This window comes from Octopus sinensis, linkage group LG5 (genome assembly GCF_006345805.1).
Source record: "Octopus sinensis linkage group LG5, ASM634580v1, whole genome shotgun sequence".
Taxonomy (NCBI): Eukaryota; Metazoa; Mollusca; class Cephalopoda; order Octopoda; family Octopodidae; genus Octopus; species Octopus sinensis.
In genome coordinates, this window is record NC_043001.1 from 127,969,739 (window position 1) to 127,987,805 (window position 18,067).

At 33.2% G+C, this 18,067-nt stretch overlaps 1 protein-coding gene across 2 annotated transcripts in view; it reads left to right on the plus strand.

The window, feature by feature from the left end:
- The first annotated feature begins 2,476 nt into the window (after positions 1–2,476).
- Positions 2,477–18,067, plus strand: part of LOC115212363 (polynucleotide 5'-hydroxyl-kinase NOL9) — a 69,321-nt gene continuing 53,730 nt past the window's right edge. Inside the window, exons 1-2 of one of the 2 annotated variants that reach the window (XM_029781236.2) lie at positions 2,477–3,024; positions 6,974–8,310. In XM_029781236.2, the coding sequence (XP_029637096.1) occupies positions 7,151–8,310 (1,160 nt within the window). In that variant the 5' untranslated portion in view covers positions 2,477–3,024; positions 6,974–7,150. The remainder of the gene's footprint in view (positions 3,025–6,973; positions 8,311–18,067) is intronic. The other variant, XM_029781237.2, reaches the window with a different exon arrangement.

Genomic DNA, 18,067 nt, shown 5'->3' on the forward strand with positions numbered 1-18,067 from the left:
TCGATATAAGGTACTTATTCCCCAGAATCCAGACGGATGAAAAAGCCAAGTTAATTAACCCTAGCAACTCTTGTAGAGAAGAAACTACCAGCAATAAAACATTTACTGAATCGCTCTCTCCTTGAAAATAAATGGTAGTAAAATAGATTTTATAAGATTTAAAAAAAAAATCATTTTGAGAGAAGGATATTACAGACTACAAGCAATCACTTCTCACTTTTATAGACATTTGAAAGTATTAAACAAGCAAACTACATATGAAAAGCTTGAAACACCGCAGAGAAGTTATCGATTTCCGTTTTGGTTGTTCCACTTATATTTAGAAAGAAGGGCGATTACTTCAATTCATGCTACTACTTCGTCTCTACTGAGAACTGATTATTTGTGGTAGAACCAGACATCCAGGCCGATTGTTTTTATTGTAGTTTAGTCTAGTCATTCATTACTTTTAGATCAAACACTGCAGGGGTCTACTTCGTAATTTTGGGCCTGGGTTTGATAAATAACCACCAATAAAATATTAGATGATAGTTTCTATTGATTATGGTGAACGGAAGTAAGGCCAGTGTTTTAGTTAAGGAAAAAAAAAAGTCATATCTCAATTGAATTAAATATTTAACTTGAGCATACATCATCACGTATACAGAATTACAACGCAGATGGCATTATGTGTGTCAAAAACACATTTTATTCGATATCAAGTGAAAAAACCTATTAAATTCAGTAATTTTATTTTAGATTCTTCTGTGACAGTTTCTCCCAGGAAATTCCCAACAAAAATTTGGCTTTGTATGAAACCAAAATAAATTAAATCTGATACTGTATTAAAAACAAAAATACAACTTATCAGCATTAAGAAATAGAATGGATTTTATATTTTATTTTCTTCGAAAATTTTGTTGCTTTGGACCCTAAATCATTTTATTTTAGGCTCCAATAAGTACATAAGTGAGAAACACATTGGACTGTAACATGGCGACAGGCAACAAAGAAGCACTGGGTCTAATTATTTAATTTGGAAAAAAAAAAAGCTGTTATTTGATACACATACTTCGCAGTTTCTTTTTAATTTTCGAAATTGGATACATTGATAAAAATCAATAAATAAAACAAGTTCAAACACATAATGAAAAGTGTTTGGTCAGATAAGTTGTGGAAAATTTGAATGTTTACACTAAAACTAAATCATTATATATTATACACACACACATTTCGGTTCTACATACGCTTCCTCCAACCCTTTTGGTCATTATAAACAAATCATTTGTCTTCGACGGGTGAATTCATACATAATACACACACACGCACTTGTTATTTCGCTTACATTGGTCGCCTAATTTACCATTATGCGCAGCGCACTGCCCTAAGTTCCGAATTAATTGCAGCTTTCAATTAAAACGGTGTGCGACGTGTAGTGACGGGCACTGACATTTAGATAGCCCTTATAGGAAATAATTGCATAAAAGAAAGGCAGTTGAACATTTCCTAGCATGGAAATATCAGTCGTATTTCCTGACGCCAGGAAATATCAGTTGGAAAACATTTCTTGACGAACACCCCGAGAAGCACTTGCGTGGGAGGGGGCGTCGTCCTGTGTATCAACGTCCGTCTTACAAGTTTACCTACAACGTCTCCTTCTATGAAAAGGAGACATTTATGAAGTTATCGCGTATTGTTGCTCGACTAACAGCAGAAATTTTGCTAATATATGCAACCATATCCGCGAGTATGCTTTCTATTTTCCAGTTGTGTCGATTTATTTCTAACAAAATTATATTCTCATAAGGATGAAGATTTAAATAAAAGTGTCAATATCCTACGCAAACTACGTGCTTAAATGTCTAATGCAGGGGGAATACTTTTTTTTCAATAGAACCCACGTAAGGGGCTCAATATCTTTGTTGTTCGGACAGTTCACACAATTCACGGTGCTTTTTTTTTTTTTCAATGCTGAATGGGTCAACCTTAAGTTTTCTACGATTAATAAAATGATATTCCGATCATGCATTTTTCCCATCATGGCCCCACATTAAAATGCAAAGGAAAATTTTGTTACGTCTAAGTAGGAAAGTAAACCGCTTAAATAACAGAAAAACAACAAAAAAAATGCCCCCGAAACGTGTCCATAACAACAAGACGATGTGGCACAGTCAACTGCTTCGCAGCTACTGAAATGGCGTCATGTGTGTCGCTTTATACTACCGAGCACGTGACCTCCAGCACCTCTCACTCAAATTACCGCCATTTTAAAAACCATCAGGTTTCCCTGCCGGACCTCGCAGTTTTATTGTATTCTTAGAGAATTCAGTTAAAGGATTTACTCTGTGGGAATAAATCGTCAATACACATCTTAAGCAAAAAAATTTTTATTTGGTCAACCAATCAGATTTCGAAGTCACTAAGCTAGATAGACCCATATTGCAGTGCGTCGGATGTGGTAATAGCGGGAACTAACGAATTAACTCCCTTGGCAAAACCAGCTAGGCCCTAGAATAAATTACGGATGACTAAAAGTTTCAAAATAATCCACGAACTCAGCGCCATCGTGTTTTTATACTTAATTTTAATTTGGACTGAAGTTTCTTCGTATCTTATGCAAATTTCTCTATTTATATTGTTTTATAGCAAACAGAGATTAAATAAAAAAGTAAATTTATAAAGAAACTGCTATTATTTTCAAAGAGTTCAGAAATGCACTTGAAATATGGAAACGCAAATTGTGACACGTTTAGGTTTTCATAATTGTATAACTGTAGTTTCGTCAGCAATCGTTTGCTATTTCTAAATGGAAATGCTTGTTGTCGCACATGTTATGTGGCCAACTAATATCTGATTCCAATTGAAATTTCAACTCGAAAATAGGTTTAGAACTGAACTCCAGCGGAATACTGCTTGTCCAATCTGTTGGTAAAGTGTTGATTTTAATATCGATACTGATAAAAGTAGAATTTCGATAAATATTAACATTTAAATATCAATGACTGTTTCGACACCGTCTGCAACCAGGAAAATTTATAGCTTTTAGTAAGCTTTGTTTTATTTTTTCTCCTAATTGGCTTTGTGTATATATATATATTTTATTACCATTATTTTTATCTTTACATTTGCATTTACCAGCTTGATTAACCATTTTACAGAGCACTTCACCTCTTCACTAATACGGAGAAATCATTTCCATTGTATTTCATGTGGTGTGAGTGTATATATATATATATATATATATATTGTGTGTGTTTGTGCGCAACGATTTTCCCTTCTTTTCTATTTAAAAACATTATTTTCCTTTCTAAATGAGATATTTATTTACATATATGTATCTTCAATTCTGCAGATTTAAATTTGTTTCACCTTTTCAATTTTGTTTTCTGTATTTATATGATGAATTTTTGTCGGTTTGTTAGTTATTATGTGTAAATCTTATGATGGAATATTTTCCCTTTTTTTATCTTTCAATAAATTAAATCAAACCGTCGCACAACGTAATGAAGTGAATCAAAAGTTCTTTCCAAAAATCTTGAATGTCCATAAATTCTCTGGAAAGATTTATCCTTGCCTAATTTGAAAAGTGGGGGTCCAGATTTAGTAAGAAAATCTAAACGATTTTGGCAACTCATTTTGTGTCCAATAAGGCCTTAGCTAAATTCAAAAACTCATCTTAGAATCCCCTTTTCTGCTTTTCCCTCCCTACAAATATGTATATATTTCTTCGTTTATTCAGTGTTTCGTCTAGATTATTAAGCATTGTTATCACTATTTGAGGTCTTACTTTAACCACAAACCTTTTTTGATTTGTTTTGTTTTAACCCATTTAATACATAAACTTTTTTTATGTTTTCATAAAAATAAACAGTATGGATGGAAAAAAGTCTAAAATATAATTAGAGAAATTGTTTGGGATTTGTGGAAAATTAATACAAGAACAAAAGTATTTTAGGTACTTTTAAATTGAAATATATATTCATAGTGTTTAATTTTCTTACTGTCCTGATTTTGGGACACTTGTGCATTAATGGGTTAATTATAGTCTTCCCTAAGAGTCTTCCCCAAGTCTTCTTTTTGTGTTCATTTCCTCATCATTTAATAGTTTTCCCCCCATGTTTTTGATTTGTGTACTTTTTTTTGCTATCTGAAAGTGAGAACAAGGAAGTTTTTATTTATTTATTTTTCGGTATATTTAATATGTAGGTTTAAATGTTTTTCTTACATTTCTTTATGAATTCCTCTGTACACATCTGAAGTTTTAGTCAATATTTTTTCTTTTATGAAACACTTTAAAGATACATTTCGCGACGATCACATTAAAAAGGTGGAGGGATGAAGGTTATAAAAATGAGTTGTGTGGAAGGCTTCACAGGTACAGATTGGGCGCAGGGACATAGACATTATCAATATGTTAAGAAGAAAGGGTTTTCTCAAGCACAACTAACTGCCAATCATCTTGGTCCTTTGACAACGTTGCAGTGGCTCAACAACCTGAGGTCAGTTTCCATGTCTTTTCTCATGGATCTCCGCCTTCCACAAGTTTTATCCATATTTAGTGATTGACACTTTATACAACTATCCTCATCCATATACAGCACATAACCATACCAGCACACTATAGCTTTGGGAAAGGTTAAACCTTTAACGATCAGTGCTTGCGAGCCAGTTTCGATTCCGGGTAGATTCTCTTCTTTTACTTATGTCGCTAATATATTTGAAAAGGCATGACTATCGCAACAGTGCTTTTTGCCACTTCAACAACTCTTAAGATCTTATGTCTACTAATGCAAAGAAGTCAGTAAGTTTTAAACTTTTTTTTTATTAATTTACCCATTCGTTGTAGAGCTGGTTACTATTCAAGAAGAGTTTTAATTTTCGGTGTCGATGAAATCAGATATATACATTCAATATTCAGCTGAATCGCTCATGTTTATGTATGTATATCTGTACCATTCGGGCGATCTTTCGCCTTGACGCTGTGTTTATATATTTTTATGTGCATGTATCTATAATTGTGCATACACATGCATGCACAAATATGCATACATACACGCATAAACACAATACATACCCCAAAAATACATAGATAAAAGCGATGCATCTGAAAAATATATTAAAGAAATACAAAAAAAAATTATGGAAATTGCCGAACAAATAGTTTTACTTCTCGTGTACTTTCTTCGATAGATTGCTATATATATATATATATATTTGTATGTATGTATATATTAGTCAAAAGAACTTGAGCCGAATGTGTCGCTCAAATTTGATTCTTTGTGAATCGATTCATTTACATCATTTACGTCCTTGGTAAATGCATGAACCTTACCTAGTTTAATCCTCTTTATTGTAAATTCCACCGCCTTGTGCATAAAGCAAGTACTATTGTATTGCAAACACTCCGATACACCGTTAGCTTCTCTATTACACCGAACACGCGTGCCGGTTTCGAATCGTTACTGGAAAGCAATTCCGCTTTGATTTCATCATATTTTCCTTTATGAAATAAAGCAGAAAAGGGGCAGTGTCTTTTCTTTTCCTTTTTTCCCCCTGTAAAATGGGCCGGTGTGGGACAATAGATAAGGTATTGGGTTATGATTAAAAAATTTTTTTTTCGGTGTATCTGCTTTGTTACAGTTTATTTACAATGCCCCTGCTCTAACTATCGGAAATAGGTGAATACTGAGTTAGGTTCCGGCTCTAGAGCAACTGTATAGACTGAAGCCTCGCTGTCCGGCCTGTTACCTCTCCCCTTATTCTAATTTCTCTCGTGTGTGTGGTAAATTGATGGAATATTCAACAGGTTTTGAGTAGGTATTTTTACCTGACCATTTGTTTGGTACATCGAGTTCAATTTCTATCGAGTCATTAAAATTATTTCTGGCCTTGTCTAATCTGTCGAATTTGTTTCTCTGGCACCAAGTAAATTGAGGGCAATGTGCTCCAATAAGGTCATGGTCAAATATCCGAAACCATTAAAAAATATGAAAAAAGATGTTTCATACTTCTTTTAATGTAATTTCTGGTTAATATTTTGTGTTCTACAAATGGTTAGCAAAAATTGAACTATTTTAATTTTCCTTTCAGTTTTACCTCTACAACTAACAGTAAATATATAGTTCATCAAACAGTGGGAACAATAATTGTTTCATTTAGTTATTTACAGTAAATTATTACAGTATTAAGTATTGTAGAAACCGGTGTATATCAACTTGATCGACGCCAGCAACCAGTTGGTTTATTATTATGGAATATTGTTTACAGGGTAGAGCATTCTTAAAAAAAGAAAAATCTCAGATTTTGCCTTCTAAGTTGAATTTAAGCGTATTGAAAAATATTCACATAATTTTCGAATTTGGATAATTTCCTATGCATATTTTTCTATTTACATGTGCAAATTCTAATGGGAAATATTGAACAGAATACAATGAGCTAGAAGAGGTGGACTGAATGCATTACGGCCCGTTTTGCATTTGAATCTTGCTAGGTCACTAAACCCCACTCGTCTCCAAAAAACATGAGCCGTGAGGTCTTTGTTATTGAAAACAAGGATGCTTGAACTTTTCATGTTTTGCAGTGTATATCAATCACCTTGTCCTGGGACTTGATTGTTTACTGTAATATATGCAAGAACAATATTTTGGCGCCTTTGTACACGAGGTCTTTGAAAACTTATACTGAGGAGTTGCATAATTATATATGGTCTGTTCAGCATAGTACGTTTTATCCATTTTAGGTGATAGATGAGAATTCGCATGTTTAGTCAAAGATTATTTAGCACAAAACATGAACGAAATGGTTTCAGTGGATAATAAAAACCAAATTACCACTGAAATCCTAGTTCTCTGCTTATTTTTATCTTAGAGCACATAAAACGCACAAACAATATTGGGTTTATCAAATGTTTTCTCATGAATTATTTCGTTATTTTCATGAATTTAATCTTTATTTTAAAGCGAAATTTGATACATATATTTTTTTTTATTAACAGGTTTATGAACTTATTACTACAGTTCAGCATGTATGACTGAAGATTGATAATAATTGTAACAATAATAATTAGAAGAAACGTGAAACAAAGCCAGAAAATATCAGCAGGTTAGATTGTTTCTAAACTGTGGTGTGTAATATGAATGCAGCTGTTTGCTGATAGCTTGCTTTTGTTGATATGTCACCTCACGGAATCAAAGGAACAGGCAAGAAAAATAAGTGCTCATCACTTAGTGTTAATGGACCAAAAATGCTTGCAAAGAAAAAAAGGAAGATTTTAAGTGAGACTCCTGATGTTGATGTGTCTGGAAAAGCAACCAGTTGGCGTGGTCTTAAAATTGAATCCTCAAATGATCTTAAAGAGAAGATACTGAAGCAGTTAACATGTCCATCTCGCCAGTACAAAGGGAGAGATGGCGAAATAGAGCTTCCTCCCAAGAAAAAGCGGAAATTTCAAAACAATGGCAGTGTTGAAACTGATTCAGATGTAGAGAAAACTAGTCGGAGAAGCAAACTGATGAAAAAACAGTATCTGGAAAAGCCTAGCTCTAAAATGCAAAGATGGAAGAAGCTGGCTGAAGATGCTGAATTCTATGGGTCTTCAAATTCTGCAAGCAAAGGCAAAAAGAAAAAGAAATTAATGACTGTAAATTATGATGATGGGGTTTGTGTTTATGATTTGCACACACCCAGCAAATTGAAGAAAATGAAACGGCAAAAAGGTGCTAATCACATAGTCAACAAAAAGAAGGTTCATATTGGTAAACGTGTCATTACTCCTCACAAGGGGGGCCGAAAGGAAGCCATGAAACCAAAACTCAATGTCAGCAGCAGTCGTTTAAAACTTTTGTCTAAAAAACAACGAAAGAAGCTTGAGGAAAATTATTCACTGCAGATATACAGTGATGTGGAATTGTCAGACAGTGATGTGTCTGCTGATGGACAAAACGTAATTTCAATCAAGAAGGGCAAGTTTTCAATGCCTGACAAGTGGAGTTATCGACAACTGCTGAGCAAGAAAAAGGCCAAGTCTAAGAAAGAACAGGAATGCAATGTTGGCAAGATAAAAAAGTCAAAGCAGCATCACGAGCATGTTTTGGAGGATGAAGATTCCTACGACAACATTGAAGAAGCTTCTTCTGATGAAGATTTATCAGAAGTTGATGATGATGACGAGGATGAGGATGAGGTTGATGATGCTGAAGAGGATGATGATGATGAGGAGGAAGAGGATGATGATGATGATGAGGATGACGACGACGAAGACAGTGAGGCCCAAATGAGTGATGAAAGACTTGGTGCAGAAAAGAAAAATGTATCAAATCAGAATTTACCCAAGTAAGTTATTTATTTCTCATTACTTGATTACTTTTTTTTTTCTTTGTTCTTTATGACTGGTCTTTTCTAAAATATGCATAACATAAAGTCACTGGACTTTGTCTTGTCAGCATAGGTATTTTTGTTGGTTTTTTTTTTTTTTTTTTTTGCTTCTTATATCATTTATGTATACAAAGAGAAGAGGAAACATTAATGGTTAAGTGAGAATTGAATTTGCATCTCTTGGTTTAATGCCCAAGTGCTTCCCAAATTAAACTTCTGTTAATTTGTTCCTGTAACAGTCTAAGCATTATTCATATATGTAGTTAAAATCTTTTCGAAATGTGTGCAAAGGCTTGTAAATTTACATGAAAATATTGATGAAGCATGAAGTAGATGATATCAAAGAGACTCAAGTTAACAGTATGTATATTATCATTTTAGAAATGTTTATACATAAAAGTAGACAGTATCTCATGTGTTAATGACGCAGGCACAAGGAAGATATATTGAAACAAAAAGTGAGCTAACTACGAATTGAACCTCAGTTTGTTTTTTTTATAAGCCATTCAGTTAAGCTGCAAGATCTTTTACCAGTTTATCATGTTTATAAATTTAGATGTATTTAATCACATGTTCCTTTGATTATGATATTCTAAGGGTTACTGATTTCCCCGTCTTTTGTGTTTCATATTTCTAATCGTCATTACATAAATTTTTATAGTACTTATTAATATATTGTTTTAATGTTAAAGATTCTGGTGTGAAAGTTTTTGTTTTGATATCTCAAAATCGGTTCAGATGGTTAGTTTCACTTCAGATCTTATTTTATTTAATGCTTGGTTTCAGGTTACGAGATTTAGATCTCAAATTCTTCAGTTTTATTCAGTATCTTATAGACTGATTTTCAGATTAAGTACATTATCGTTATTGTCTACTACACCATCTCTCTAACAGAATATGCTTTTTTTCTTTTTTTTTTTTACACTTCTTAGTAGTACTATGTCTGCTCAGTTGATATCATTCAGTAACTTCCAAGTTGCAGCATCACCCTTATCACAAATATCATTTTGACATCATTGCAGTTCTCATGCTCTGTTCATCAGTGCCACTTTTTCATACCTGATACATATTACTTCATCTACATGCATCTAACATGTTCCTCTCTAAAGCAGTTTTACAGTTTTATTCTTTTAAGCTACACACCTATGACAGACCAGTCACACATTTGATACATTCATTGTGCTTCTTGGATGGAGAATGACTGATCAAATTTTTCTTTTTGTTTAAGGCAATCAGAAAATAAGTTAGGATAATATTGCCTATGACTTATATATTTCCCCTCAAAATTCTTGGTTAATTCCTTTAGCTTGATTGAATGTTTTGTACCTTAACTTTTGGTTGGTTAGAACTTTGGTGAATTATATATAATTTTAGCAAAATAATACTTGGTCAGTTGCAGATATTTACAAATGGTACATATATTTGCTACTAAATCCTAGATTCTATTTCTGCTTGACATATTACTATTAACTGTCTATCTCATCAGCTATTATCTTAAACCAACTTTGCATTATCTTAAGGTTAAAGCTTTTAAATTTTTCTGGTATTGTTGAGAAAGCAATGTCTTTGCTGGTTCATTCAGCATGCAACTATTGAAGACTTACATTAATGCACACATTTCATACAGTATAGATATTCTTTTCTACTCCAGGCACAAGGCCCAAAATTTCTGGGGAAGGGCCAGTCGATTAGATCGACCCCAGTACGCAACTGGTACTTACGTTATTGAACCTGAAAGAATGAAAGGCAAAGTCGACCTCGGTGGAATTTGAACTCAGAACATAAAGAGATGAAATGCATACAGTATAGATATTGCATTGCAGTTCTTATCTTTTGAGAATGTATCTAGACGTGCACAAAATACTTAAGTAGCAGTTAATAACTACTACAGCTATAATTGTGGGTTGGGGGTTTTCAGCTGGTTCTGAAGAATGTGTGTGTGTGTGTGTAGTATTTAAAAAAATCTACTTACAGTGCCTGAATATTTTCACGTAATCTTATTGGCATAATAAATAGATGTACTTGAACAAACTGCTCAGTTATCTACACACACATGCACACTAATTTTGGTTGGATGGAGAGCTGGGGTTTTTTTTCTGGCCAAATGTAAATATATTTTATTGTCTAATAGGATGTTAACCATAGTTTTTCCAGTCAAGATATTTTACTCTGTTAGTAGGAAGGTGTTATTTTTTAAAATTACTGAACTGTTATGTACTTAGATGAAGGCTGTGTAGCTAAGTTTGCTTCCCAATTGCTTTGTTACAGGTTCTGTTGCACTGTGTGGCTATTTGGGCGTTTATTATCTATTGTAACCCCTGGCTGACCAAAGCTTTATTAGGGAATCTAGTAGACAGAAACTGAAAGAAGCTTGTCTTATATGTGTGTGCATGTGTTTGTGTCTATTTGTCTTGACATTATGCAATAGTTGTAATCAAATATCACTATCTTACATGTAGTGTGTCAGTCATTTCCAATCTTCTGTGAAAGTGTTTGGCAATAGAAAAATATTACTTTTCTTGGGAACAAGTGAGAGTTGGTGACAGAAAGGACATCTTGCTGTAGTAAATTTGCCTTCATGAATTCTGTTTCCTCCATGCAAAGAAAGAAAAATGAACATTAAAACAATGCTGATAATGAAATAATTTAGTAACTGGCAATTGTGATCTTAAGTTGATTAGATTGGTCTAAGTATTTTAATGATCCTTTGTTCCTTGATCTGCTGCAGAAGCTAATAGTAGATGAATTGGCTGGTGTGAGCTGTCCAAGTCATGCACAGGAGTGCTGCTAGTGAGGTAACAGTAGTGTGCTCAGTGATGAATTTGGTGTGCAGATAGTTCATCAGGTCTACACCTCCTTCTGTTTGTCAGTCTTTTAAGCCATGAGAACTCGTTGCCTGTCAGAAATCCTTTCTGCTGATACTCATGTTCATACAGCTGAATCTAGTAGAATTAGAAAAATTTCAAATGTGCAAGTAAAACTTGGAATCAAAGGGCCTTAAAATTAACTTAGCAAAGTCTTAGTAAGCAAGAGAGCAGTACACTAATCCCTTTAGGAAAATGGCCTTGTTCAGTATGGAGAAATCCCATCTGGTGTACACAGTGCAAACTATGAACACATTAGAGGTCCAGTGGATTCACAGGAAGATTAATAGAAAGTAGACTTTGTGGAAGCTAACATTCTCTACTAGACGTGCATTGTTAGTGTGCATATATGACAAAGTGTAAATGTATTTAAAGAAAAATTGGGCATAAGAGGCATCAGCTATAGTGTGCTGGTATGGTTATGTGCTGTATATGGATGAGGATAGTTGTATAAAGTGTCAATCACTAAATATGGATAAAACTTGTGGAAGGAGGAGATCCATGAGAAAAGACATGAAAACTGACCTCAGGTTGTTGAGCCACTGCAACGTTGTCAAAGGACCAAGATGATTGGCAGTTAGTTGTGCTTGAGAAAACCCTTTCTTCTTAACATATTGATAATGTCTATGTCCCTGCGCCCAATCTGTACCTGTGAAGCCTTCCACACAACTCATTTTTATAACCTTCATCCCTCCACCTTTTTAATGAGATATTATTTCTTCAACTGCTGCAATTTTATGAATGGAACTGCACATACTTCATCCCTTTTGTGCTACCCTCTTCTTGGAACCACTTCTTTTGTCACTCATCCTGCGCTCCCCAACATTGTTGTATTCCATTGAACCCTCCCCACACATATTTTCCTGTCATTATATCCACCACTATGTCCTTCTGGCTTGCATCTCTGTTTCCCCTTCATTTTTAATCAATTCTCTATTTTGCATCTGTCTATGGTTTTATTATACTCTTACTTGCCACCCACTCCTATTTTCCTTTACCCTAAACTGACATTAACCATTAACCATACCTCTAACCATGTTCACCATTGACTGCATTCACCTTTACCTTCATCTCTGTCTCTCTATTTTCACAATTCTCCGTTCCTATTTTTACTTTGGGCCCTCACACCTCACCTTGTTCATTCTTTCTCCTTTTTGCTAAGGTAGCTATATATCTTTTGCAAGACACCTGTTCCTGTCTGTCTATCATACTTTAGCCTCTCAACACAAAGCTACCCTCCTCAGTACTGCACTATTATTCTGTCAAATGATCTTGTGAGTTGGTGATCTCATGTGTACCAGTGCCATAAAAATAAAGCACCCAGTACACTCCATAAAATGGTTGGCACTGGGAAAGGCATCCAGCTATAGAAACCATGTCAAAGTACATAGTGGAGCTTGACACAGTCCTCTTGCTTGTTTGGTCCTATCAAACCATCCAATCTCTGCCAGCATGAAATACGAATGTTAAAGAAGGATGATATATACTGCGGCTGAGAACATGGGTTTTATGGTTGTCATATCTTTACCTATTTGTGTATAATGTAAACTGATTGCTTGATGCTTAGGTTTTTGGAGATCTTACCAAGAAATTAATGATTGAAAACAAAACAAACAAAAATTAGTTTAAAAAGAATTCATATCAATAGCATTATTACAACTTAAATTTTTTAATCACATTATACAAGAGAATTATTAAAGCTTTATCTGAATTAATTAGATATACTCTTTTACTTGTTTGTCATTTGACTGCCGCCATGCTGGAGCACCGCCTTTAGTCGAGTAAATCAACCCCGGGACTTATTCTTTGTAAGCCCAGTACTTATTCTATCGGTCTCTTTTTGCCGAACCGCTAAGTGACGGGGACGTAAACACACCAGCATCGGTTGTCAAGCAATGCTAGGGGGACAAACACAGACACACACACATACATATATATATACATATATACGACAGGCTTCTTTCAGTTTCCGTCTACCAAATCCACTCACAAGGCATTGGTCAGCCCGGTGCTATAGCAGAAGACACTTGCCCAAGATGCCACGCAGTGGGACTGAACCTGGAACCATGTGGTTGGTTAGCAAGCTACTTACCACACAGCCACTCCTGCACCTATGTTGATAAAAATAAAATTAATTTTTTTAAAATGCTAGAGTACTTAGTTGAATAATTGTTTGTTGTTTAGTTAGTGCTCAGGTATAAAATTTAAAACCTAGCAAAATTGTATAATCTCTTTTGCCATGTTTAGCATCCAAAGTTTGATAGGTTTTGAGTGTAATACTCTTTATTTTTAGGCTTATTTCTTTCTATTTGTATCAGAGAGCTATTTGAAGGCTCGTCTTTTCTTGTCCAAAGGAAAGGTAAGATTCCAATCAAGATAGTATTTATTTTAGCTGGACTGCCTGTACTTATTTCATTAAACCATGAGCAATGAAGGACTAAATTGACTTTGGTGAGACACTAAGGGCTGAAATTTATTACTAATAGGTATTAATCACTTGACATTTATCTCTACTAATTCATTGTCTGCTTTTCTCTGTTAGTATACATTTGATAAGTTCATCTCATTCTATATTAATATACTTCAGAGCATCACCTCTTCTGTACCTAGATATATAGTCTTGTGTATAAGGTGGTTTGCCAGCAAGATGGGGTTGCTGTTGTTCTGTCTATATCCTTGGTTAAAGGTCAGTCCAACATCCACTTCAGGTCAGAGCTAACTTTTTACTGCAGGTGCTATTACATTTAGGAATACACATTTTTTTTTAATTGGACACATTTCATTTTCATGAACTGTTGCTAAGATCAGACTAGTACATTTTTTCCCCCCATTTGACTCTTTTCGTGTGACAACATTTAATTCTCCAATATTTTTAGCATTTCCATGTTTTATTAGATTGTTTTTGGCAGTCAGTTTTTTTTTTTTTTATCAGTAGAACTTTCTCTTAATTTTTGAAGTAAATTTGTTTGCTGAAACTAATTTCTAAGTTTCATTCAAATTCAGCTCCATTGATTTTATTGACTTAGTTGATCCTCAGTGTTAGTATTTCTGCCTCCATATTTTAACAATTTGTTTATCTTGTATTGACCTTTAGTCTCAAACTAGGTAAGATTACATTTTAGTGCTGATTTAGTTTATTAGGCCTCCTGTTTTTCCTCTGCAAAGCAGTAGAGCTTGTGTTGAATCCAAAGAAATAATTTTTCTAGAAGAATCCAATAGCTGTGTTTATGGTTCTCGACACCCTTAGTATTGATAACAATAAAAAAAAAAAATCAATTAATCCTGCAACAAAAAAATAGATCAAAAGGTAGAATTTTGAAAATTGAATGAATGCTTATTGTTTTGATTCAATTGTTTTATATTAAGTAAAGACAGTATCCATCTATCGTCATTCGACACTGCTGCATTTTCATACTCAATACAAAATAAGATATCTATATTTTTATCTATTATTTACTATTGTAGGAAGGAATTAATGTTAAGATATTATAATTCATAACACTTTCATCACCATTCTTAGTCTCACTGCTATTACATAAGACAACATATTTGGTGTAGTTGTTATAAATTGGTTTAGTTGCTTTAAGTCTAGCTGTTTTAAGCTCAAACCCTGTCTGTCTCAACATTTATACCAGTAATATATCCCACTCCCTTACAAAATTAGTCTTATCCCAACACAATAAAAAAATAAAATGCATTCATATCAGAGAGGCATATAAGCATCTCTTATCTGTAGCTATGAAGTCCCATATGGATGGTTAAATGACACATATCAGCTTCTCTGGGATTTTACAATGTAGTGAGTAGGGTGCATATAAGTGTCTTTGGTATTTTAGGGCTATCTTTAAGCAATGCATATATGTGCCACTGAGATTTCTTAACTATAAATAAGAGATGCTAATGTGCATCTGTGGTATAGATGGTGTTAGATGTCCATAGAGATGATTAAAAGAATAGCTTTATTATAGCTGTTTTATCAAGATGTGGAAATTGTTGCTTCATATTTTCTTTAAGGAAAATTTTTCAACTCCCTGTCATCCTTCTGAAGAAGGAGAATTTATAAAATTAATTCCAGTAAAATGATGAGGATCAAATCTCTTGAATTATTTCTTAAAATGATAATCAAAAAGACTTGGTACTAAGCAGAAAATTATTTGTGGTTAATTTATACTAGAGTCACTTAGAAACAACTGTTTTTGGTTTAGCTATTTCAGGGAGAGGCTAAGTTGATTACATCAATCCCAGTGACCGACTTGTACTCATTTTATTAATTCCAAAAGGATGAAAAGCAAAGCTAACCTCAGTGGAATATAAACTCAGAACGTAACGATGGACGAAACCCTGCTAAGCATTTTGCCCAACATGCTAACGTTTCTGCTGGCTTGCTACCTTAACCATTGTTAAAATATTAGTGACTGTTTTGTATTTTCTATTACAATCTGAACAGGTTTGAACTGTTGATGTTTTATTTTAAATCAGAGAGTATGCAGTGTTATAATTCCCTTGATGTTTTTGCTGTCAGAAAATAAATTTCTTTTCCAAACACAATGACTGAATTTAATTATGCTGGACTACTGGTTAATACAGTCAGTCATTAGCAATAGATCTTAACTATAGCTGTTATAACTTTGGACTTACCCATTAGATCTATTTTTGTTTAATGATGAAATGCAATTACTATAGTAGGATTTGAACTTGTGGTTCTCTACATCTCTAGTTCAATTCTGTTTTGGCTTTAAATGTGAAAAAGTTTGACAAGGTTGTTTTGCTTAATTGTCGCAATAAGACTGTATGGATGTGCTCTTGTAGTTTTCTGTAACAGAATTCAGTTAACATATATTGATTGGTTGATTGATAGATATTTACAGTTTGTTTTCACTGAGTACTGATGAATGGGTAAATTCATAGCTTTTACAGAAATTTTTGCAAATATATATAGTTTTGGTAGAATGTTTTGTATTGTACAAATTGACACCAAAAATGCATTTAATGTGAGAAAAACATAGGTAAGTTTAGGTAATGTTTTAATCTGGATTGCTATTACTATTATTTTTATTTTATTTAAAAAGATGTTTTGACAGCTTAACTGAAGCATAACACTAAAATTATCAATTGCATTTTTAACGTTTTAAAAAAAAATTTACTCTTTGACGTTTTATACTTGTAAATATGAATTACATGTTTTTTTTTTTATTAAATATATAGTTATGCATTGGTTATTTCTCATTGATTATGAGTGCTAAGCCAAAATTTGCTTAGATACCCTTTTTTCCTTAATTATTTCTGGTGGTGGTAGGGGGTGTATTTTTTTTCTTGTTCTAATATATATTCTTAAAATAATAGTTAATATTTATCTGTCAGGTAAAAAAAATTTTTTTAATAATATAGTTTAAGTGAAGTTCTGTTTTGGGAATGTTTTTAAATCTAAGGGAAAATATTCAATCTCTAAAACTTCATAGCTAATTGCAGCACTTTTAATGGCTCAAGAATTTTTCATGTTAGTGTTAATGAGTTAATATTTGCAAATTTTGTATATTGTACAATTTGGAGTAATTTCAATAGCTTGTAACAGAATTTGAATTGCTGACATTCTAATCAAAAGTCCCCAGCACCTTAACCTCACACCTACTTTGTCTCTAGGCTCAATATAACTATTATGATTGTAAATCATTCTGTAAACAAGAGATAGGTGGTAATATTCTACAGTCTGTTTGTATGTGTTCATAGTTTGTTTCTTTAATTGAACTTTAATTTGTTGATATTTATATATTTAAATAGTAGTCTCTCAAGTGCAAAAAAGACAGTTCTGTAATTTTTTGTTGGACAATAGCTCACTTCCTCCATTAAATCAACATTGCCAGTATAGATGCTTGGTGTGCTACATGTCAAATGTCAGAGATTGCAGTGCATTGTGAGATGAATTGTTTAGCTAAAGAACACAATGTACCACTTGGTCAAGGAATTGAACCTCTGATCTTTTGTAAGTGCAACACCCCAACCACTAGGCCACTTGTTGATGAAAGTTTTCTTTTTCTGTTTGTTAAATTAAAAAAAAAATTTTCTTTAGGCTACAGCTGTTAGTTCCAGAAAAACGTGTTATTGTTTACTGTACATTTGAGCAAGGATGAAATTTTGATCTATACTACTTTCTAATTTTTTAAACTATTTACGGAGTCATAAAAATTAATTTTAGTTTATATCTTTTTCATCTGGAGATGTTCAAAGACTGTGAAGTTAAGGTGCTGGAATATTAAGTCTACCTTTTATTTAAAAGTGTTTTTTTTTTTCTTTCCTATCCCTATTAACAAGATAGATTTTTCTCTGTTTTGATTCTGCTCCTTTAAGGTTTAGAAAACTATTATGGTTGCTTTTTCTTTGAATTCATACATGTACAGTTTGTTTTCTATGTGAAAATATAAGTGCTAGATACTTCAGTTTATGTCTCTATGTGGCTGTGTACACACATATATACACTTATCGTAGGAATAAGAATCTCTCTCTTTATTATTTTTTTTTTTAGTGTTTGGTGACTGATCTTATATTGAAATTGCTAGAAAAATAATTTCCACTTTCTCCAATGACCAAACCCCCAACCCTTCCCCTCACATATATTGAGCAACAATTTATAATTTTGAGGCCTGTAACACTTGTAAATCTGCAAGTTAAACATTTACATTGAGAACATATAAGATTAAAACTTATCAAAGATTCTTACTCAAACAAATTCCTGTTTGATATATTGGATTTTTGCAAATATTTGTTTGTTGGGTTGAATATGGAATTTTATTGTTATTTTATTTATTCTACATTATAGTATTCTAACAGATAAATTTTTGAAGAACTTAAGTTAA